The 25824-nt window shown below is 42.8% G+C and overlaps 1 protein-coding gene across 1 annotated transcript in view; it reads left to right on the forward strand.

Moving 5' to 3' along the window:
- The window catches only part of dpf1 (double PHD fingers 1), a gene marked incomplete at its 3' end in the record, with an annotated part of 80873 nt that overhangs the window by 26236 nt on the left and 28813 nt on the right, over positions 1-25824 (forward strand). Inside the window, exons 2-8 of the mRNA XM_079513514.1 lie at positions 5743-5772; positions 9053-9213; positions 13136-13243; positions 15828-15955; positions 18964-19053; positions 22239-22320; positions 22921-23052. Of these exons, the coding sequence (XP_079369640.1) occupies positions 5743-5772; positions 9053-9213; positions 13136-13243; positions 15828-15955; positions 18964-19053; positions 22239-22320; positions 22921-23052 (731 nt within the window). The remainder of the gene's footprint in view (positions 1-5742; positions 5773-9052; positions 9214-13135; positions 13244-15827; positions 15956-18963; positions 19054-22238; positions 22321-22920; positions 23053-25824) is intronic.

Genomic DNA, 25824 nt, shown 5'->3' on the forward strand with positions numbered 1-25824 from the left:
CACTCTGTTCCTTAGTGAAATCGCCTCATGCGCTTTTGAGCAACTTAATGCAAGTGGATGGGAGGAGATATCCGGTGCCGTCTCTATTCATATATACTCTAAGCCTTTGGCTCTGCACTTGCTGTTTTTTCCATGTACTGTACACCAAAACGCTTTGCCGAAAATATGTTGAAGACCCATGAAAGAGAGCAAAGACCATGGGGCTATATCTTGTACCACCCCTTATCCCTAAACGTATTTGCCATTTAACCTTTTATAATAGTTCAAATAGCCGATCTACAAGCTCACAACGTGTCAATGTAGACGGCTAGTTGAACTATTTTTAAATGTTTTACAAAATCGTAAGAAATGGCAAATAGTTTATAAGGGGTATGGGGTGGCACAAGACGGGGCTCCATCATGTGTTTATACATCTACTGTACACACCTTCTGTTATGGCTTCTCATTCTGCCATTCTGAATGTCATTCATACACAATCTCTTCTTCTGTGTCATTCCATCTCTCTCTGCCTGCCTCCCTTCTAACTCTGTCCATCTCTCCCTCCCTCTCTCTCTCTCTCTCTCTCTCTCTCTCTGCCTCACCGTCTGTCTGTCTGTCTGTCTGTCTGTCTGTCTGTCTGTCTGTCTGTCTGTCTGTCTGTCTGTCTGTCTGTCTGTCTGTCTGTCTGTCTGTCTGTCTGTCTGTCTGTCTGTCTGTCTGTCTGTCTGTCTGTCTGTCTGTCTGTTGTCTGTGTCTCTCTCTCTCTCTCTCTCTCTCTCTCTCTCTCTCTCTCTCTCTCTCTCTCTCTCTGTGTGTTTTCCTATCCTAAAACAGCACCAGAGCTGGTATAGATGGGGTATTTTCTAGCTATGAAGACATTTGGTGCAGACGTAAAGGAGAAAAGCAGCCAGAGTAGCTCACGTGGGTTTCTCTAGGACTAGACTGGGTTTAAGTGGTTAAGTAAAGCTGCTTCTCCTACAGACAATCAAAGACCAACATGCACTGTAGCTGGAGCAGCCATATGCTCCACTAACGTCATATAATGAGGCTGGAGACACAGAGAGAGAAGAGGCTCAGCCCAAATGTAAAGCAGCCATTTTCTACAGCTGTCAACTTATTATTGAGGACGGCGACTTTTATTCCATTAACACTAAAGACAGCGGTTGGTGGTGGGGGGGGAGGGGTGGAATTGAAATTGGGAAATGGGGGAGGGAAGCTCAGTCTGGGGTGAGCTGTTTTGCATTTTGAATGTTTTTTTGTCTGTCTGTCTGTCTGTCTGTCTGTCTGTCTGTCTGTCTCGTTTTCTCATTTTCTCTCTCGTTTTATCTCATTCAAATTCTCTCTCTCTCTCTCTCTCTCGCTCCATCATTGTATGCTGGTCACTAACAACTTGTATGCTTTGCAACATGGCTACAACTTACAAGCCCATGCCTTCTTGTTCCCTGAGTCTCATGTGCATCTTTCCTGGATCAGCAGTCATGTGACTTATGTGTGCACGCCTCACAGACTATTCACATATTTCACAAAATGTTGGTCCGGACATGGTTCTTCTTGGTTCCTGCAGATATCGTTTGGGTTGTTGCGGAATTGTGAATATACATGTACAGAAATCAGAATGCTGAATGGCAATGGGTCAAGTAATCAAAAAATGTGTATGTACTTAAAAGCTAGGCTCCGGTGGGCCATTCCTTCAAAAACACTATTTTCCCTGAAGAAGACCTTTGTTTTTAGTCAAACAATGTTGCTTGTTTGTGCACTTAGTTCATTTTGGCACAAATTCAGCTATTGTCAGGCGTCAGCACAGCAGTCAAACTATTGTGAATGAATTATTAATAGAGTACTACATTAGTTAACTTACTGTGTAACTTCAATATTATATTGAGTCACTTAAATACTACATTTAGTTGTGATTGACATGGACTGATATTTCTGGCTTATTGGTTGAAACGTTGTTTGCATACCTGTGGTTTCTGTACAATGGATGTACTGCCATCTGTCTCTGTGGTTAAGTTGGTAACACCAGCCCTTTGATTTACTTCAGTGGTCCCCAAACTCACTCACGTTGTTGTTTTACTCTACGGTGGCCAGACGTCCCACTTCGTCCCGGATTGTCCCGGTTTCAGCTGCGTAAATATCTTTAAAACAGTTCAAACAAGCATTCACTATCAAATTGTCCCAGTTTTCACCACAATTAAAAATAACTCCCGTTTCAAGTGCTTACATACAGTCTATGTTCATCGTGTTCTGTTCTTTGGAAGTCACTAGGTGTGCTAAGTGCTAAAATAACCCTCCTGATGAAAACACCACGTGAAAACTAAAAACAAACAAAACATTCAAAGAGAAAGAAATTGGCAAAATAATTAATAAATACATTTAAAAAAAAAGAGGTACACATTTCTCCCCAGAGGAAGAAAAAGGTTGAGTTAAAGCTGCACTATGTAACTTTCCTCTTCCACTACGGATTTAAAGCCGGTTTCCTGTGCAAGTGCTGCATTTTTACCATTGAGATAATAGAGCCTCATGCCTGCTTGCTCAGGGGATAAATCCTGTGTCTATCTGAGACATGATGGGCAAAAGGTGCACAGCACACCGGTCCTTGTGAGGTGCCAGCCAACGGGAAAGATACTGAATGGAGAAAAAAAAGTCGTAGCTGCATGTCATGTTTATTGAGGACACAGAGGAGAAACTGCCTTCTTCAGGGTATGAAGTATCTATTTGAGACATGACCTTTGACATGATCTAAAATGTCTCGCTAGAAGAACAGGCAGACAAAATACAACAACGGCAATTATATACGTCTTATTGATTTTATTCATTAAAGAAAACGTTATATAATGCCGCTTTAAGCCGGTATCATGCTGCTGAAAAGCACCATTACTGTTGGTGTAGCACTCACTCATTACTGCAGAACAAAGACCTTAAAAGATAGAGCAAAGAAAGAACAGGGACAGATCTGGGTCCGTACAGTACGCCAAACTAATGTGGTCGTAAACCACCGTAATGGTCTGAGAGAGGCCTATTCAATTCAACAGAAGGCTCTAACAGCACATTTGCAACTGCGCATTATGTGAAGAGAACACATACGGCAGATAATAATGCGCACAATTTGCGTTTATTAAATGTGACGCGTGCAGTCCAGCGGCCGCCCGCTGCTGCCAGACCGGTTCAGAGGTTTTATGATGTATATGTGTGTATGGTATATATGTATGGTGTATATGTAGACTATAGGAGAGTTGTGTCGTTGAGGGGACAGAGTATGGTGTATATGTAGACTATAGGAGAGTTGTGTCATTGAGGGGACAGAGTATGGTGTATATGTAGACTATAAGAGAGTTGTGTCATTGAGGGGACAGAGTATGGTGTATATGTAGACTATAGGAGAGTTGTGTCATTGAGGGGACAGAGTATGGTGTATATGTAGACTATAGGAGAGTTGTGTCATTGAGGGGACAGAGTATGGTGTATATGTAGACTATAGGAGAGTTGTGTCATTGAGGGGACAGAGTATGGTGTATAATATGTAGACTATAGGAGAGTTGTGTCATTGAGGGGACAGAGTATGGTGTGTATACAGTATGTAGACTATAGGAGAGTTGTGTCATTGAGGGGACAGAGTATGGTGTATATGTAGACTATAGGAGAGTTGTGTCATTGAGGGGACAGAGTATGGTGTATATGTAGACTATAGAAGAGTTGTGTCATTGAGGGGACAGAGTATGGTGTATATGTAGACTATAGGAGAGTTGTGTCATTGAGGGGACAGAGTATGGTGTATATGTAGACTATAGGAGAGTTGTGTCATTGAGGGGACAGAGTATGGTGTGTATACAGTATGTAGACTATAGGAGAGTTGTGTCATTGAGGGGACAGAGTATGGTGTATATGTAGACTATAGGAGAGTTGTGTCATTGAGGGGACAGAGTATGGTGTATATGTAGACTATAGGAGAGTTGTGTTATTGAGGGGACAGAGTATGGTGTATACAGTATGTAGACTATAGCAGAATAAATACATTGTTTTCAATGAGAGCGGCGTAAATATCAGCAATTTTAGGCATGTGTGCAACATGACAACTTTTTAAAGTATTGCAGTGACAAGTTAACTAAAGTCTCTGTAATCTTTAGGTTGTACTATGTGTGTGTGTGCGTGTGTGCGTGCGCGCGTGCGTGCGTGCGTGCTCAGCCGCGCGCGTGTGTTAGTGTATTCGTTTATTCTGCACCTCCCATATATTGATAAGCCCCCAGCCAAAAACCACTTGACCATTGTAGAGAGAAAAATGCTGTTTTCTCAAAACCCAGGGCCTAACAAGACCGCAAGGATGTTTTTTGGTGCTATCCCTTTTAATCTAATTTAATCTGTTGCTGTTTATACAGTCTGTCTAATAAACTATTCAATCAATCAATCAATTAATTAATTCAATCAATCAATCAGTACTGGGTTCAAGCCCAGTCTGTTACCAGGGGTATACACTATACACCACTCTCTGCTCTCCCTGCTCTGTCTCTGCATGACTCCTGCCGTGGCTTAACAACTGAAACTGACTGAATAACTATGACTGCATTTGATGCACATGGTCAGTACAGGTTTGATGTTGTGTATACTGCACTGTTTGTTTGGTGATGCTGCTGTTGCTCTGCGTGCGTGCGTGCGTGCGTGCGTGCGTGCGTGCGTGCGTGCGTGCGTGTGTGTGTTCATGCTTGTGTGTGCTGTATCCACTTTCAAATGGAGCTAGCAGACACTGACCTTGATATCTTCTCTTCAGCATGAAGACACCAAAGACATGTTATTAAAACTGGACACAGGCAGGCAGGCAGGCAGGCTGGCTGGCTGGCAGGCAGGCAGACAGACAGACAGACAGACAGACAGACAGACAGACAGACAGACAGACAGACAGACAGACAGACAGACAGACAGACAGACAGACAGACAGACAGACAGACAGACAGACAGACAGACAGACAGACAGACAGACAGACAGACAGACAGACAGACAGACAGACAGACAGACAGACAGAGAAATAGAGAGACATATAGGACAGCGAGTGAGATAATGGAAGAGAGCAAAAGAGAGACAGGCATTAAAATAATATGGAGAGAAACAGCTGGAAGTCCAGGCAGTAGAACTGATAATGTCATTTTACTTGACCAATAATTGTCACTCAAATGATTGCGATTAACGGCCTGGACGGTTAGCTCAACCGTCTGGGCACCTAGGCTGCTAAGCCTATAGGTGATTGCGATTAACGATGTAATTCTGTTTCTGTCGATGAACAACATTTATTGGAAAATTATGAATAAAAACTGCATTTCTGTTTGGCTTTTAGGCTTGCACAGGGCAGATACAGTATGACATTACTTCACTAACATAGTTACATAGTTAACATTAATAGTGGAAATAGCCGATCTACAAGCTCAAAACGTTTTGAGCTTGTAGACCGGCTATTTCCTCTAATTTTGAATTTTTTTTTTGAAACATTGGACATGGAAATGATTGATGATTATGCAAAAAAAAAATGATTATCTCAAACAATTGCGATTAGGCAATTATGTAATAACTGTGCCATACAGCAGGCAGAGAGACAATGAAAAGCAAAGAGAGACAGACAGAGAAATGGAGAGAGAGAGACAGAGAAATGAATGGAGAGAGACAGGAGTGAAATGAAGAGAAAGCAAGATGAATGGTGGAGAGACAGAAAGCAGGGTGGGGTGGAGGAGTGACTCACCAACACATTTCTTTTCTCTTTTTTTTCTCCCCCTATACAGACAATCTGGAGGTGCAGTCATCAAGAACAGGTAAGAGAGAGAGGGAAGGGGGGGGGGGGAGAGAGAGAGAGAGAGAGAGAGAGAGAGAGAGAATATGAGAGAGAGCGGGAGGGAGGGAGAAGGTGTAAGGGAACAAAGAAGTTAAATTTACACTGAATTTTAATCAAAACCACACTTGTACAGGTGTGACCATATGGCACATGCATTGTCCCTTCACTGAACAAAGGGGCAAGAAGCGTGCACGTGTGTGTGTGTGTGTGTGTGCGCACGCTGTCTGTCTGTCTGTCTGTCTGTCTGTCTGTCTGTCTGTCTGTCTGTCTGTCTGTCTGTCTGTCTGTCTGTCTGTCTGTCTGTCTGTCTGTCTGTCTGTCTTCTCTCTCTCTCTCTCTCTCTCTCTCTCTCTCTCTCTCTCTCTCTCTCTCTCTCTCTCTCTCTGTCTTTCTGTGTGTGTGTCTCTCTCTCTACCTCTCTCTCTCTCTCTCTCTCTCTCTCTCTCTCTCTCTCTCTCTCTCTCTCTCTCTCTCTCTCTCTCTCTCTCTCTCTCTCAAAAATTTAAATATGCTTTATTGGCATGACAAGCATTCTTATATTGCCAAAGCAAATTGCCAAATGCAGTATGATACAAATTCATAATACATATTCAGAATCAGAACAAATAATGCAAACAATACAAGGAAAACAAACAAAATTACATGAGTTAATTAAATGATGCGTAGCCTGCGGAGTTAGTTCAGGCAGACATACTCGAGGGGGTTCATGCCAAGGCGCATACTATACTCAAGGGGTTAACATGCTTCATTACTATGTGGGTGTATAAGTGTGTGCAAGTCCCACATGTCATTCGCTGATGTGGCAGTCAGCTGACCGATTGGGCGGACTACTTAAGCTCACCAGTCTGCATGCTCTTCCTGCCTTCCTCTGCATATGGTTCCTGGTTGTTATGTGATGTTTGCTCCCACCACCACCCCAGCACCACCGGTGGGCTCTGTTATTTATGCTAATGTATGCACACTTGTATTCTCATTCTCTAATAAATATTGGTTAAATCTATGAGTTGATCTGATCTATGAATCAGTGAGTTGTCTGACTGAACTGTAGTAGACTTATAAACAGACAAAATCTGTTCACCCATATTGTCCCTCATTTTGTGGCAGGCTGCTATATTGCTGCCAACCTTGAGCATTCGGCTTTCTCACCTATAAGATTGCCTGTTAGTCAAACTGTATCTTTAAATGTGCCACCTCCACCACTCCTTGACAGCAACTCTCTCTCTCTCTCTCTCTCTCTCTCTCTCTCTCTCTCTCTCTCTCTCAGAGACCCCTTTTCCACCGGTTGGTTCCGAATGGAACCCAATGGAATCCAATGGAACCTGAACCGGTTCAGTTCTTTTTGGTTCTTAGTCCATGAGCCAGAGCTCCAAAATTGGTGGGCAAAACTAGACCTATATTAAATTGTTTATATACAGTAGGATCAATATAAGTAAGTTAATATATGATAACCCTTCCACAGTAATAGCTTTTTCATATTTTCAATTTTTTGCATATTTTCCTATATAATGCCTCATTTGCATTTTAAAAATGTAAAATTTGTAATACAATAAATCCTTGTCTTTGTGTAAGTAATCAATTGGGGAAGTTTCATGGTGATAACAATCTAATATTGGTATGGTTTTTCCCACTCAATTCATAATTAACGTTCCAATCTTGGAGCTCATGGCTCATGGACTAAGAACCACAAAGAACTGATATGTTATGTAAAATATCGCCACTTTTACATGAGGAAAAGCTAGACTGAAAATATAAAAACTTCCTTTGGGAACAGTCAATGTTTGGGAAGCACAAACATTATGGCGCACACAATTGACAGTGTGTTGCGATTGGTGTTGGGTAATTGATCACACAACCTATTTTGTGTGCCCCATACATTTGTGCTTCCTAAAGTTTTGATCAGTCTTGCACTCATTCCGGGTCCCTCGCCAGAGAGAATGTCGTCCGTGTGCAGCTCGTGGAAAAGTGGAGATATATCTGACTAAATACACATTTTCTGCCAGAACTTTCAAATGAATATGAAACTACTCCCCAAAACGTCTCCAAGTCTTAGGAATTAATTATTGGGTGGATGCACAGGCAGTGCTATAAGTTTAAATGCAGACGAGGTCAGTCTGGTAACCGTGCGTGGATGGCTGTGTCTTTGGAATACATGAATGAATGAAATATATGTAAGATCATAGACATTCTAATCTAGGGCTATTAACTTGCAAACTTAGAATATTCACCTAATATTCAAACATGTATTCACCAAGTAAAACCAACTTACAGTTAGTTGATTTAAAATGTAGGCCTTGTGTGCTCGTGCTCCGGACAAGTGACTTTTGTGCCCGGACAAGTGAATGGGAAATGTACTTATGCCTCAAAAGGTTAATGTCAAGCCCTGTGTTATTCATTTAGATGCTGTATTTCTCATGTATGAGCTGTTTGACATGCATTCCTGCACATATAAATGCGCTTCAGTATCTCAGGCTGCAGTTAAATCACATGGGACATGCACTTTCGCCCTCAAACATATATGTTCAACACACGCATACAGGCACGTTATGCTAACATTCCAGGATATGAGCATTGAGCATTCAAAACAGAACAAAGTTTCATCGGCTCTATAAAACATCCCCCCCACTGCTGTTTTTTTTTTTTAGACCCCATCTCCATCTCCAGACAGGTTACCCACCCATAGTCCGAGGAGACGGTATATCCAATAACAGAATAGATAGGCCGTCAACAGTTCCGGCGAGAGGACAAGAACAGGCTTTATATGTTTTATGGAGGGACAGACAGTAGGCTGACAGGAAACGGGGAGAGAGATGGGGGGAAGACATGCAGTAAAGGCCGTCAGGGTTTGGGAGTCGAACCCGCGGCACACTGCCAGACTGGATTACCAGCCAAGGTGCCTGGACCACTGAGCCAAGGCCCAGGCCACAAGAACAGGCTGAAGCCTAGCTATACACTCCCTTCAGGCTTTGAGAGTCCACTCCAAAAAGCAAATGACCAATTGGAAGGAAAAAAACGCTGTGTTGAGTGTATGAGTGAATGAGTGAATGAGTGAGCAGGGATTTTTGGGTTTTGGAATTTCGCTTCTTTCTCTCTCTCTCTCTCTCTCTCTGAGGATGATGATAAGTTCCATATGATCCTAGATTACCATGTCTATGCTCTGATGTATTATGTTGTGTTTACCTTGCTTACTACTATACGCCACCTGCTAAATGCATGAATTGTAATGTAAGTTGTCCATGTGTCTCTCTCTCCATGGTGTATAGCCTGGGCGAGGAGTTCTACAAGGAGGCTATAGAACACTGTCGCAGTTACAATGCCCGCCTGTGTGCCGAGCGCTCCATGCGCCTCCCCTTCCTGGACTCGCAGACCGGCGTGGCCCAGAGCAACTGCTACATCTGGATGGAGAAGAACCACAGAGGTCCAGGTGCGTGTGTGTGCGTGTGCGTGTGCGTGTGCGTGTGCGTGTGTGTGTGCGTGTGTGTGTGTGTGTGTGTGTGTGTGTGTGTGTGTGTGTGTGTGTGTGCGCGTGTGCGTGTGCGCGCGCACACACGTGCATGCGTGTGGCAAAGAACGCCCTCTATCGTAAACACTGAAAACGCCAATACACATCAAAATGGCATCAATGGTGGTCTGTGCGTTGGATTGGCATGCGTCAAAATACACAATGGCAGTCAGTAAGTTAACACCGTGTTTTCAGAGCTGATTTGGAACACAGTTCACTCAATGCGTCCCCCATGATGACATTTAGCCTCTCAGGCCCCAAACTAATGTTGTTGTTGTTGGATACGATTTTGTCCACAACTCCATGCTGTTGGAAAATGTTGATCAAAATCACAATTCTTCTACATTCGCTTATTGTGTAGAATTCTTGTAAATTAAGTAATGCATGATGTTTAGCAATAATAATAATAAACTCTTGAGATACGGATGCTGGGGTTTAAGTGGTTAAATAATGTGGAAAACATGCCATGGTAATTATAGCTTGAATGTAGCGCCTTTCATGAACCCAAGGACGCTTTACAAATGTATAGTATGTACTGGTATGTACTATTTTTCTCATTCCATCCTTGCAAAGAAATTGTTTTCTTTGTGATATACAGGTACCGATGAATAGGAACTCAAAGTATACTACGTTGGTTCCATTGATCGAAGTCGGAACACAATCGATTGGTTAAATGTAACAGGCCCACCCATCTGACCACAGATGGGTGGGCCCATTTTTTATGCCCTAAGGCCCTGATCCAGAACATTTTGAGAACCACTGGATTACACAATTTTGTAAATGTTTATTTAATTTAATTTTGTATTTTTGTATATATATATGAACAAAACGTCACTGGTGTTTTGGGACTGCTCTGTTCTGGCCATGTGGAAAACCAGAACAGTGCTCAGCTGGAGTTAATTATCTCTTGGTCTGGTACCAGGGAGTGTCAGCCATTTTTCTAGACCCACACAGGATGATGCAGCCTCTTTACATCCTGTTGGAATTTAATCCTGGCCCTCATGTCCTCCAACTTAATTTACAAAGATTAGACATTCACAAGCATGACATCAGGCTCAGGCCGGTCGATAAACTTGGGATATCAACCTATTTTTGGGCTCCTGAACGTCTCCAGCCGTGTTTCCAAGCTCTTGTCAGTACTTTACTTTCCATTGGTTCAATATTTTTTTAAACCCACAGACAGACTTAACCACTTTCACTTGAAACATTAATAATAATAATAATAATAATAATAATAATAATAATAAGGCCTGGGCCATGGCTCAATGGTCCAGGCACCTTGGCTGGTAATCCAGTCTGGCAGTGTGCCACGGGTTCGACTCCCGATCCCGGCGGCCTTTACTGCATGTCTTCCCCCCATCTCTCTCCCCATGTCTCTTCCTGTCAGCCTACTGTCTGTCCCTCCATAAAAAATATAAAATAAAGGCGAAAGCCACAAAAAAAAACATTTAAAAAATAATAATAATAATAATAATAATAATACAAAATGGTAAATGGTGCATTTACTGTATATAACACATTTTATCCAAAGCGCTTTACATAGATTGTGATTGCACATCTAGTAGATTATTTTAGCTTTGTGTGATACTGTAAAGTAGGGCATTAAATTACACAGAAAACATTAAAGTCGAGATATGGAGATACAAGGTTTCATGCCCAACAGCGGTATGATGATACGCAGCGTTATGGAAAACCAGACTGTGGCTTTAATACATCCTCCTAACCTTTTTCCTGAAGGAAGGACACAGAGTGCATTGGCTGAGAGCTGAGAGCTGGTTCCTCATTCTTGTCAGAGCCATCCTTAGGATGTGGCTGTTATAAATACCACAGATGCTAGGCAAATCTTTACCAGTGAGTTTCGATGCTGCTTTCTCTACCCTACTTAGCGCCTTCCTGTCATCTGCAAGAACAATTTCCATACCACACTACTGTGATAGAGAAGGTGAGAACACTGTTGTCTTATCACAGCTCATGTACAAAGTCACACATGCCTCGCTTTGATATCCTAAACTTGAGTTGTGTGACAGAAAGAACTATCGTTAATGGGCTTTCTGCACAATATGTGCTTTTTATTGATTGATTGATTGATGGATATTTTTATTGACAGAGACGAATATATAGTCTCTGTCGGATGGAAACCTCATATGTCCAAAACCCTTACGTCATCAGAATCGTTAATATTGTAGCCGCGAGGTAGCGAGGATGTTTTTAATGAGCCCCTAACATCGACGTTCTGTTCAATCACCTCAATCTGAGCCTCAATTTCCGAGAGAAACGCGGCCAAAGATTGCTGTTATCACAGAAGTCTATATGGAGCGACCATCTTGGTCAGGGCAACAGGGTCTGTTTACCATTAGATCCATCTAGCATTAGATTAGCAACCGCAATATAATCGGATGATCGTCCTTGGCAGTCTGTGACTTTGCTCAAAACTCGTCCAAAGTCGTCCTAGGCAGTCAGTGAGTTCATTTATGCTCGAAGGGCTCAATATTTAAATTGTTTGTTCTGTGGATTCTATATTGCTGTGGATTCTATGTTAATCTGTATATTAGCTTAAGTCTTATGCCCTTAAGGGATCATGTTATGCAATAACTGTATCTTATGCTCTGCTTCTGGGAGGTTTATGATCTCAGATATTCTGTGTGTTGCCTTTAGGAGGAGCAGAGTCACACCGCCAAACTGAATGCAATATGGCATTGCAATAAATTATTATTCCGGACGAAAGTGTCTCTGATCTTTGTCAATCTGGAACCCCTTTGTTTTGAAGATGTTTAAGATTTAATTGTTATGAACGCACGCACGCACGCACGCACGCACGCACGCACGCACGCACGCACGCACGCACGCACGCACGCACGCACGCACGCACGCACGCACGCACGCACGCACGCACACACACACACACACACACACACACACACACACACACACACACACACACACAGTCCTAGGTCAGATTGTGACACAAGTCGCAAGTCTACATACAATGAATGCAGGAGAGGTGACAGACAGCAACCCTGGCGTGCACCCATCCTAATGGACCTTGACTTATGGGGGAACTTGTTATTGTGCTTGTGATCTATTGCCCCCCAAATCAAATCTCTCAATTGCACGTGGACCAGCTGTAGGAGTTTGTCATGCAGCCTCGCTGGAATAATGATTAAAAAGCATGACTAAAATCAATAAACAGGACACGTGCGTACAGTAGGCAGCGTTGGCCTCTGGGTGTTGGAGGATGGATTAAATGAGGCAGTGTCCTCGACATCCTCTCTGAGCCTGAAACAGGTCAAGCGTCACACTGGACAAATACATGGATACTATAGTAGTTTCATAAACACCTTCATAATAGCAGAAGTCAATGTCACAGGTCTAGATTAGACAACCAACATTTTGTTTGTTTTTAGTGGCTGGAACAATGATTACCGCCGGCCAAGACTGTGGTGCATCAATTCAAGCAGTTGATCACCGGTTATAAAACCGATATATTCTGATATAAATAAGTGTACTAGGGACTTAATATGTTGTCGATGCCATAAACGAATAAAATAAGAAAATGAAAGCAACGTATAACTGGAGCTGTGTGTGTGTGTGTGTGTGTGTGTGTGTGTGTGTGTGTGTGTGTGTGAGTGTGTGAGTGTGTGAGTGTGTGAGTGTGTGAGTGTGTGAGCGTGTAAGCGAGTGAGCGAGCGAGCGTACGTGCGTGCCGCTCCAGTTATGTATTTGACCATTTACTATCCACCTGTTTCCCAAGGAGCTTACTGGGGAAAACACATGAAGTGAATGTGTGCTTCCTCCACACTTCCTACTCATTTCCTCGCATGTTTTGTTGTGTGTGTTGTTCTAGGCCACGCACCCGGTCAGTTGTACACGTACCCCGCACGCTGCTGGCGCAAGAAGAGGCGGCTAAACATCCTAGAGGACCCGCGGCTTGGACCAATCGAGTTCAAGATCGGTAAGAAACAGGAACAAAATAAAGAGCGTAGCGATTGGAGCAAAGATCAGTGAGTTGAAAGTAGCCGATGAACGTCCAATCTATCTTTGATTGAGCCTTAAAATATACTGCATGTGGTTAAATGGTCAGATGGGTGGGCCGCGAGCGCTTTCACTGTGTTGTGACTGTTGTCCCCTCCGCCCTCAACTTTGTGTCTCTCTTCTGTCAAAATAAAAGCAAACAAATATGCCTACAAATAGATTCAAAACCTGAAAAGAATTACAGAAGTCTAGGCAAACTGGAAAGGACTTTCTGGACCTACAGTGTTAATTTAACTTTGAGAGACATGGATATTTCCTTTACTGTCTAGACGGAGCCTTATCAAAACTCTCACTGAGGCTTAAAATGACTCAACAAACCAAAGGATGTACTTTAGCGCTTAGCAGCGTTTTGAAAAAAAGGACAAGGACAGCGCCTCAATTTAAATGCTAATGTTTCAGACTATAGTAGGCCTTCATCAGAACATCTTACTAATGGCTTCTATTCATCTTGTGTTTGTTGAAATCAAGAATAACTTACACTTGCAAAATCCCAAATTCATGTGTCCTCTATTGTGAAAATGAAATTGTCTGCCTTCATCTCGGAATAAACAAAGACAGCATTAGTGCGCTCAGTTCTCTGAATAAACAAAGAAGCATGTGTGCGCTCAGTTCTATCACTTGTCATGCCCATTCTGTCAACTTTAAAGTAAAGCTGTCTTTTTCACAGTTTTCACCCCACAGTTTGGTGTTGATGACAACACATTTTGATTTAGTTTTAGTCATAGTCTTTTGAATACATTTTCATTTGGTTTTAGTCATATTTTAGTCTCCTGGAATGTTTTAGTCGACTAAATATCATACGATTTTATTCAACTAAATATACAGTTGATGTTGATGCTGGTGTCGTAATGCAAAATAGCCGATCTACAAGCTCACACCGTGTCACAGTGCGACACGTTGTGAGCTTATAGATCTGTTATTTTTATACAATGATGTCAACGTCAATGATTTAGTCAACGAAATCAACACCGTTTGGAACCCCATCTACACTGAAAATGTACAAATGGAACCAAATATACCTGTAAGGCAGTAAATGTGCTTCCATTTGTAAACTCCCAGAGTTACAGACCCATAAGGGTCCATTTGACAGACATACTGTAGGGAGTGAGGCGTGCACAAAGTCAGTGAAAACCATGAAAAGTGCAAAAATGGAGCAGGAGACGGGCTTACAGAAAATAAACGATTTTACTTGGATCCAGGCCAGGACAACAAAAATGACAAAAATGTAGGCCTACAACTGAAAGAAATGCAGATCAAAAATCAAACAGCACCTTCTGCAGGGATTGAGCGCATTCATTTTGTATTGATAACGAACACACTTATTGATCAGACTCATCGAGCTGGGTTCTTATCGAGCCCACTATCGAGAAGTTTCTATTATTTTGTGGAAAGACGGGAGGCGGCAAAAAATAAATGTATTCTGAACAGAACCAGTATCTTTTAATAGGGCCTTCAAATACAGTACTTTTCTAACAGACGGAAGGCAAGTGACCTTTTTACTTTTGGAAAATAATATTGAAGAAACTGTAAACTGCAGCTATCAGCTAGAGGCGTGATAGCTGCTGCTGATTGGCCAGGCCGTTTTGTGGCCGGGCATCAAGTCTGCCTGAGAGTTCCCAGATGGGAGCAGGAGGGGGGAACCCAGTGTACTCTCTGCTGCCCCATCTGGCGGAGTCAGGTTAAATATGTGTACCATCACTTTAAAAGTGTAATTTTGTTTCCCCGGGCAGTGCTGGTTGGCAGGTATAAATACACTTTTAGACCGACATGTTTGTGCCAGCATGGGTGATTATATTTATTTCTTGATCGCCTCTTGTCTTGATTGTTTAAACATGACATCATGGGTCGCTATGCTGGATAACAGGCTTGATAAGCCCAAAGCTTATTGATACCGGGTAATCAATAAGCTTGTTATCCAGTCACACCTTCTGTGTGACTGGGGAATCTACAGGTTTAATTTGAATGTGTACTGCTGAACGTAAACCTACAGTATATGGGGAAAATGTGTCTTCAAGAGGCTGCTCTGTGAAATCTAAATGAGTGGTTTTCAACCAGTTGTCCTTGAGGTGGTTCCAGATGGTCCCCAGCTAAATGATGGAGAGATGGTAACCAAACCCTTATAGATATTTAACACTTGAGAGCATAAATGAGTGTACATTTTTACACTCTCAAGAGTTACATTTTTGTTAAACACCTGCATTACTAGTTAATATACAGTAAAATAAGTCTACACAATTAAGAATGTAAAGAAATATATATATTTCGATCAATACATCATGGAACTGTGGACACAGTCTTATCCAACAAAATATTGTCTTGGGTCTGAGAGGCTAAATGTCATCAAATGGTGGTCCGTGGCTCAAATGCTGAATAAACGATGGGCCTCGATATGAAAAGGGTTGAAAACCGCTGATCTAAATGATTAGAATGGAGTGCATGTCAGCTTTCTGCTGCTGCTGTGTGTTTCACTTCAACCTTGCGTCGTTGTTACTAACTTGCTACAGACGTGGAGGCGTCTCTGAAGAAAGAAGGGGGGGTTCCAGAGGGTCCGGTGTTAGAGTCTCTGCTGGCTGGAGAGACCCTGGACAAGAAGATAGAGACCAAGGAGGAGGAGCCTATGAGTGAATGTCAGGTAAGACACATATTAATGCATGTATGTACAGACACGCATGCACTATCTCTCTCTCTCTGAGCCCTTGTAGTTGTGTGAACGTGTCTTTTGGCTATAACGGAGTCTCCCGCAGCTCCAATAGTTCCCTCCTGGCATTGGTGTGTGTGTGTGTGTGTGTGTGTGTGTGTGTGTGTGTGTGTGTGTGTGTGTGTGTGTGTGTGCGTGTGCGTGTGCGCGTGCGCGTGCGCGTGCGCGTGCGAGTGTGAGTGTGAGTGTGAGTGTGAGTGTGAGTGTGCGTGTGCGTGTGCGCGTGTGCGAGTGTACATTTTGTTTAACCTGGCCTAGCCAGCATGCTTTCTGGTCTAGAGGGGCGGGCGTGCAAGGAGCAACCGCTGGAGAATATTGGTTCACCGATCTGATTATTTATTTCATTTTAGAGGCATTAAGGTCTTAAAAGCCCTTAATATGGCACTTTAGAAATGTGTAGATACCCTGTATACCAGGGGTATTCAACTCGATTAGGCAGGGGGACACAATAATGTAGAAATTGTAGAAAAGAGGCGAGGGCCACAAGACTGTGTTCGTGGTCAACCCAACACTAAACATACATTTTGTCACACCATCAAAAAATATTTCTCATCAAAATACAGCAATACATGGGAACTTGAGGTACTCTTCATCATGCTGGGGGAGTATTTTAAAGATATTCCTAAAAAATGGAGCTGGGAACTTCTCCTTTGGTCCACCCAGTAAAACAAAATATACAAAATCACACCTGTGTGAAGTGAGGGGCGCTCTTATCATCGTACATCATCCATTCATTGTCAATGGGATTTATGTTAGGACAAAATAGCCAATTTGCTCGTCCACATTCGACGTAAAGTCCATTGTCAATGGCATTTAATGTTTGTGTTAGGACAAGAATCCACACTATAGCTAGGCAGAAAAAAGCCGATTGTGATGTATGGGATTTTTCTCTATCACTCTATCACTAAACATGAGTGAAATTCACCCGAACACCCTTTCGCCAACCCCACCTAAATCATCTTGAATATCACTGCTGTATACACACTGTATGTTCATGGTTTGTTTACTGTTGAGAGAAAACCCTCTCAATTGAACATCATCACTGTGAGCTATTTCTTGCCACTTTTGTGTGACACTGTAGAATGAAGTAGTAGGACTATTAATTGTATTAATTTACAAATAAAACTAAAAAAAGTTTAAATATGGAGATACAAAGTTTCTGCCTGACAGCAAAGATCTCTCTCTATATATAGTCTATACTTCCATCGCTGCAGATGCATGCTTTCTTTTTCCTCACAGTCTCTCTACTCTCGGTCGCGTGATCGTCAGGTGTGACAACATCGCAGCTCAAGGTGCTCCGCTTTCGCATTTGTGAGTGACATCTGTGGTGTGAGGTATACATACAGTACTGTATTGTACCCCTTATGCTCATCAACCTGTTCATTACCGTACAATCAGAACGTGGGCACTGGCTTCTCTGCCTTTTCTGCACCAAGGAAACACGATAGCCATTCTGTATAACAGGGATATTCAACTAGATTAGGTTGAATACACAACTGAATACACAACTGTAGAATGATTGTGTGTGGAGGGCCGCACAGCGTGCGCACGAAGCAAATGCATTTTGTGTTCCAACACAAAGATCTATGTAGGCTAATACATTTGTGCACAGTATGAGCACAGGGTGATATATGTCTATACAAGTATATGCTATACCTTAGAATAGACCTATTTGACAGAACGAGCGTCAACGAGCACTAGCTGAAAATACAAACACACACACACACACACACACACACACACACACACACACACACACACACACACACACACACACACACACACTGCAGGAGTCTGTCTATTTCTCTCAAAAAGCCCTTGAATATGATAGAATATAATTTAGGATTACTGTCATTATGATAATCTAGCACTTTATATATCGCACACATCATACCTGTAACTTTCTCTCTTAAAAAAAGGGCCACTAGGGGGCGCTCCGCGGGCCGCATTTGGCCCAGTTGAATAGCCCTGCTGTATAAAAAGTGAAAAGCCCAAATTAGTGCCTCTCTGAATGTAGTGACATATAGCGTATTCTGTGAGCTCTTCCGCCTGTCCACGTTTCCGAGCATAGCGGAAATGCTTTCTGTCATCTCATTGGCTGTCCTTCAGACCAATGGGGGTAAAAAAATGCGATCCTTTCGACCAATAATCAAGAAAACGAAGTGACGTGAAATGACAGTTTTCACGACTGTTTGTAGGCTGTCACCAGCCACTGTGCATGGACATACATGCAAGGACAGACGCTATCTGCCCCACCGGTTTCACCCAGCTGCACCGAGAGCCGCGTCAACGGCATATTTCTGGAACATAAGCCTGAATGAGAACCTGCCTTTCTGCTGGGGGACGACCAGTGCAGCCAGGAAACCCTTATTTAAACATTTTGTTGCTGTCAGACCGAAACCTGTCATCTTTCTGTATATTCCATTTACCTTTTGTGCTTTTTCATAATGCCCTACTTGATCATACTGCAGGGTCACACAAAAGTATCAAAAAGATCAGATCCACAACCTCAAAACGCGGTGTGAGTTTCCAGCTTGTCAATCTGCTAGCAGTTTTGGACATATGAGGTTTCCACCCGACAGAGACGGTTTAACGCGAGGAGAGACAAAGGAGGGAGAATTTAGAGTTATATACGCAGCGAATGGCTCTGCTCCTTCAGAGCGCTGCCTGCCTTGTATTAAGTAAGCACGGTTGAAGCTTAGCAAAACAACCCCCATTCTACGAAACTCCATGTGGGCATAATAAACAGAATAACAGCAGCCAGGTGACAGCTGCTGACTGCACTGTACAGTACAAAAAACAAACAAACTAATCTACATAGATGTGTGATTGAGTGTGCAACGATATGAATGGGTGTTGAAGTAGTCATTCAGTCAGTCAGCCAGTCAGTCAGTCAGTCAAACAACCATTCAATCTCTCTTTCTGTTTGTTTATTTCTGTAGAAGTTATTGGTTGGTGATTTTCCTCATGAGCAGGAGGTAGAGGAGATGGAGGAAGATGTTCCCAAACGCAAGAACCGAACCAAAGGACGGGTGAGACACCTTTAAGCCTATCTTCCCTAGTAGGTGTGGGTAAATGCAGATTTCACATACATACATACAGTACATGTTAGGCCTGTGAATCTTTGGGTGTCCCACGATTCGATTCCGATTCTTGGGGTCACGATTCGATTCAAAATCAATTTTTCCAGATTCAAAACGATTGTCTATTCAATACTACAATACAATACAGCTGTGCTGATCTGAAGTGACTAGTACGGACTACAGTAACTTGAAAATGACTGAAGACTTGTGACATGTTTACTGTGATTAGGGTAAGCTTACATTTCATATCACAAACACCATGTAGTGAAAACTGTAACTGTAAGCAGAAAAAAAAATCTAAAAGAAAATGTCTTAGATTTTTGGAAATTATGAATCGATTTTGAATCGTTCATAACAGGAATCGTGATTCTAATTCGAATCGAGTTTTTTTGACACCCCTAGTACATGTGCAAATGTATATGGTTTAAATGAAGAAAATGCCAGCACTCATTGAATGTCCATTTGATATGACTTTATTTACCTCTGACGTTGATAACGAACGCATTTCGGCCTGTGTGGCCTTCGTCAGCGTTATGACAAGATAACAGGAAGTGAGGTCTTTATGTGAGATACAATCAACAGTAATTAAAGACAGGTGTCACCTGTTATCCTCTTACACAGTATCAAATACTAATTATAGTACCAAGACAGGATAAACAATCATATAAGTATAAATAGATATAGTAAAATATGAATACATCACAATGAGCTATCATACTGAATATGGGGCCTGCCCCTAAAGTGCCTGGGAAGTTAATAGACAAAACAGACAATGCTAAACTCTCATCTTGAGTCTATGCTTTTTAAATATGGAAAACATTAAATATAAAGAAGAGAGACTCTCGGCCCGGCTGCCGGGCGTGTCTGCAATAATAACTTTGGGGCAGACCCGTCTAGATTTTGAATTGACAGGTATCAGTCAAAAGGGAGACATCGAAGAGGAAGGATGGGTGGGGAAGGATCAACATATGGAATGTCAGAACAGGTCAGCTCCATATATGGAGATCTAAGGGTTTGAGGTTTGAGGTCAGATGTAGCTCCATATATGCAGAACTAGGTGATGATCCAGTCTTATCCATGTATGGCTATCCAGGGTTTGATGAGGTCAGAGGTTCATAATGGAGACGGCCATATATGGAGCGTGTCACAAGGCGTGATGGACTGACGGCCATATATGGTGGCGTAACGGATGGAACGTACGACTGACTGGTTTTGCAGGTTTTCATAGTAATCTGCAACCTATGGTCGCAACTAGTTTGGACAACCTGAGCAGACTCAAACTACACAGTGTGGAAATGCTTAAATAGGCTAAGATCTGAAAGCCACTCTCGGCAAATGTGGATATTTAAATAAAATCATAATAATAATATAATATAATTCTTGAGTACATCCACATATGTTAATGTGGGAAGTCCTCTTGATCGATGCCCATGTGTTGGTTCCCCCAGCTCTACTTTGCTGGCTGGCAGTTCTTGTTGTCTTTGGCAGTGTCCTGCTAGTCTCATTCTCCTGGCTGCTACTTTCTGGCTCGCCCTTGGTATTCCCTCATACAGGGTATTGGTAAACATGTGCACTCTTACTGATGTTAAGTACTGCACGCAGCATTCTGGTGTAGCACCCGTCTAGAGACTTCTGCAGGGTTGGCTTCAGGGTCCAGCATTCACAGCCATATAGAAGAACAGATTCCACCGTTGCATAGAAGAAGCTACACAGCTATACAGCTCTCAAATTTGTGAGCTTACATTTGAAGGATAGGATGGATAGTTCAGAGGAATACCAGTATGTCGTCTCTTCCTGTGGACACCTCACATGTCTAAAACTGTTACTTTAAAGGGTTCAAATTCTGTAGAGAATAATCCTTTTGCACACCTACTGTACAGGTGCGTTGGAGCAGGCAACCAGTGCGAATACTTCATACCTGATGAAGGTTGTGAGACCGAAACGTTGTATTTCTCAGTAGCCGAATAAACCATGGGTTCCCAAAGTGGGGTCCGGGGACCCCTGGCCCCAGGGGTCCCCGGACTTGAGGGAGTTCCAGGGGGTACCTAGCTCAATTAGAGATAGTTACGAACCAAATGGACCCTTATGGGTCTGTAACTCAGAGAGTGTACAAATGTGTTCACTCTCAGAGTTAAATTAACAGTGGTTTTACAATATAAATTGGGGTACCAGAGGTAGAAATGCCATTAAATCGGGGGTCTGTAGCCTAATGCGTGTGAAAATCACTGCTAGAGCCGTAAAAATCCTCCCTTATCGGGGTCACTGGCACATGATTTACAATGGGGGGTCCGTGGCCTAATAAATGTTGATTTGGGGGTCCTTGACACGAAAAAGTTTGGGAACCACTGGAATAAACTACTGTTATATAAGTGAAGACAATGTGCGGGACCTCCTTTCTCTCAACGATTCAAATTCAAAAGCATCAAACGTAGCAGATCCACAAGCTCACCTTTTAGATCTGGTACTTGTGATGCCTTCGTGTGACGCTGTAGTTATGATCAAGTAGCAAAAACACAAACATTTAGACCGTGGAGATTTCTAGAACGTGGAGGTTTCTGCCCGACAGCGACAATGTTATGAAATGTCACTCTCACTGTTGCTGCTAACGGCCCCATTCTGTGGGAGGGTAATTGAATGGTTAATACTGTTCTCTGAAACGCAACCCCATAGCCCCCCCCCCCCTCTCTCTATCTCTGTGTGACACGTACACATTCATATAAATACTGACACCAAGGCTGCTAATTGGAGCTGTTGCCTCTCTGCGAGGTGTCATCAACTCCCTCCGGCAGTCATGCAATGACTGTGTGTGTGTGTGTGTGTGTGTGTGTGTGTGTGTGTGTGTGTGTGTGTGTGTGTGTGTGTGTGTGTGTGTGTGTGTGTGTGTGTGTGTGTGTGTGTGTGTGTGTGTGTGTGTGTGTGTGTGTGTGTGTGTGTGTGTGTGTGTGTGTGTGTGTGTGTGCAAACCAAGCAGAAGTAGCATGGGGTTTAACTAACTGTGTGGGGGTGTGTGTGCATGCATGCATGCATACAGTACATGTGTGTGTCTAAACTTGAACAGCATGGAGCATGACTTTTAACGTGTTACTACTGTACGTGCGTGTGCGTGCCTGCGTGCGTGTGTGTGTTCTCTGCAGGCCTGTGGTGTTGGGGGCATGAGGAAAAGACAGCAAGACGCCAATGCCATCGAAGACAGAGACAAGCCATACGTCTGTGACAGTCAGTATCACAACTTTCTGTTTTACCCTGTAGGCACAAGGTGTGTGCGTGCGTGCGTGCGTGCGTGCGTGCGTGCGTGCGTGCGTGCGTGCGTGCGTGCGTGCGTGCGTGCCTTTTGTACATGGACCAGGCATTCCAAGATAAACAGTACGAGTAATTACCAACCATTACTTGGAATCATAACAAACCTTGGGTATCGATGTAGATTCGCCATGCTGATATTTGGATGCCTGGGCAATGAACATAAACTGACTACGAGTGGCCTAATAGCTGGCATGACAAAGAGCAAAGCCAAACAACTTGTCAAATGCTGCTCTGTTAGTTTGTCTGTGTGGAGGAGGAGGTGCCATGTGTATCCTTAGGTACCCATGAATTGTCAACCGTGTTATATTTGTTTCCCTGTAAAATTAATGTAAAATGTAATTTACCGGATTCAAATAAAGAACTAAAGTGTGTGTGTGTGTGTGTGTGTGTGTGTGTGTGTGTGTGTGTGTGTGTGTGTGTGTGTGCGTGTGCGTGTACGTGGGCGTGTGTGTGGGCGTGCGCGTGTGCGTGTGTCTGCGTGTGTGTGTGCGTGCGTGTGCGTGTGCTCTGTTTCAGTCTGTGGGAAGCGCTATAAGAATCGCCCGGGGCTCAGTTACCACTACACTCACACACACCTGGCGGACGAGGAGGGCGAGGAAGACAACGAGCGACACACGCTGCCGTTCCAGCGCAAGAACAACCACAAGCGTGAGTGCATTGGTTCACACATTGTTACATAAGAACAACCACAAGCGTGAGTGCATTGGTTCACACATTGTTACATAACAACCACAAGCGTGAGTGTACTGGTTCACACATTGTTACATAACAACCACAAGCGTGAGTGTACTGGTTCACACATTGTTACATAACAACCACAAGCGTGAGTGTACTGGTTCACACATTGTTACATAAGAACAACCACAAGCATGAGTGTACTGGTCTGGTTCACATATTGTTACATAACAACCACAAGCGTGAGTGTACTGGTTCACATATTGTTACATAACAAGTTAACAACCACAAGCATGAGTGTACTGGTTCACATATTGTTACATAACAACCACAAGCATGAGTGTACTGGTTCACATATTGTTACATAACAACCACAAGCGTGAGTGTACTGGTTCACATATTGTTACATAAGAACGACCACAAGCGTGAGTGTACTGGTTCACACCAGAGTCGTGTAGAAACTATAGATGAGAGAGTTACGACAACTCCGTTCACCAGTCCAATGGCGGCTCTTCTACATAGACTTCTATTGGCGATGAGTGACAAAGGCCTGAACCAGAAGTTGACAGAATGCATTGGAGTCTATGGGCTTTAGAGTGACAAAGGAGTTACATGAACCACGTGACCGGGCTGTTTTCTTCCCCCTCATTGTTACACTGCCCTTCCAGCGCATTTGGTGGGCGGCGAGGGTACTGCAAAACACTACGATTTTAATGATAATATTACATTAACACAATGAGTGTGACCGGATCAAAGTCTATTTTAGTATGATGCACGTCCGTTGTGTCGCCATCTTGGATGCTAATGGCAATAGCGCCAATGCTAGCGAGCAAAGGTGAGGTCCATCCTTGCGCCAGAAAACGCCAATATTCCAATCGCGATCAACGGAAAATCAGAAATGACCTCCGAACATCGCCGATCTGATCAGCATCACGGACAGCGCCATAGTTTCAGAGAAAAGAGCGTGGCTAATACAGAAGCTAATGGTAGTTATGTGCGCAACTCCAGTGCCTAGCAACCAGAGCGTTTCCAAAAATTGAAAATAGCGAGGCATTCTTACATTGATATTAAACAGCTTACGACGAATTATACTCTTCTGGAGCACCTCGCGTATTTATTTAATAGGAAGAGTATACCCATCCTTAGCATCAAATGTGTTAATATATTTTAAAAAATGTGTAAAAAGAAAAATGTATCATGGTATTTTGTATTTAAAACCTTGCCAATTTTTTTTAATTGTGATACCAATAAATATGGACTTAAAGTATATACTGCGTTAGTTCCATTGATCCAAACCGGAACACAATCTGCCATGCTCTGAAAATGCACGTGGCCCACCAATCTGACCACTACTTGATCATACAGCATCACACAAAATCATCAAAAGTAGATCTACAAGCTACTTATAGAATAAGTAGTAGCAGATCTACAAGCTCAAGATGCGGCGCAAAGATCTGCTAATGAATTCATTTTTGAATTGAAATCATGAAAAGTAACATAACAAGGTTTCCACCCGACAGAGATGATATTTTACGGGTCATTCGAGTCAAGCAGCGCTTTCTAACACACAGTATTATTGTCACAATTGCAGAATGACTGAACCCAAATGCAGAGGCAGAGAGCAGGGAAGTTCAAATTAACTGATTTATTGAACCAAACACGGTCAAGCATACAACAAAATGTTTAGCAGTAGCTGCATGCAGAAAATAAGGAATGCCAAAAAGCTGTACCTTACAGGAGCACAAAACCAAAAACAGAATGTCCAAAAGTGCAAACCTTCAAAAAGACACAAGACAGTGAAGTCCAAACCATTCAGAAGTGCAAACAAGGAACCGGCAACTCCAAGATCATCACAGGAAACAAAGACTTATGTTCTGACAGTGTGACTGTGGAATGAGTCCAGTTTTATAGTGAGCATGTTGATTGTGAAAGTGTTCACAGGTTTGTATTGTGGGCTGCGGGCATGGCCCTGCTGGGCTGGGTATGGAGTGGGAACAGGTGTGTGATAATGACTGAGAGTAGGAATGGAGAGTGGGAGTGGCTGACAGGGAGACAGTATTATGCGTGTCTTAAGTACAAGGTCGTATTACTTAACTTAAGACCTGGAGGCGTGATCAATGCCATTTGGCTATTCTGAGTGGCCAAACAACATTGACCACGCCTCCAGGTCTTAAGTTAAGTAATAAGACCTGGTACTTAAGACACGCATAATACTGCCCCATGGTCTGTAGACCATGACAATTATGTAATTTGTCTGAAAGAGACGCTTGACAGAAGAATATATTAATTGAATGGCTTCTAAATTGTAACGATGGCAACTGATGAGGAACAAACTCCTCGTTATTACCAACTCCATTCCACAAACAACCTTGAGCTGATCTACACTGTGACTGTGACCTTGCGGAGCGGCTATTTCCGGTGACGTTATTACGTCTAGAGAGGTAAAAATAAAGGAGGCGGCCTAGTATGGACCCCTGGGGGACTCAATGAGGTTTATAGGATTTAATTGGTGAAGTCCATGACTGTGTTTTTATTTTTGATTAATTTATTTTGTTTTGATATAGAGGATTTACTGTAATGAATATAAGCTTTCTGGAATGCCTTATTGCTTTATTTGTGTTCATTCATCCATTGTGTAACGCTGAGAGTATACACATGTAAAAACGTGTGCGATAAGACAACCAGCCTTTGACTTTTGTACTGAGTAGCGGACAGAGAGAGTATAGTCATGTTATTCCTTCCTTT

The sequence above is a fragment of the Electrona antarctica genome, assembly GCF_951216825.1.
Source record: "Electrona antarctica genome assembly, chromosome: 11".
Taxonomy (NCBI): Eukaryota; Metazoa; Chordata; class Actinopteri; order Myctophiformes; family Myctophidae; genus Electrona; species Electrona antarctica.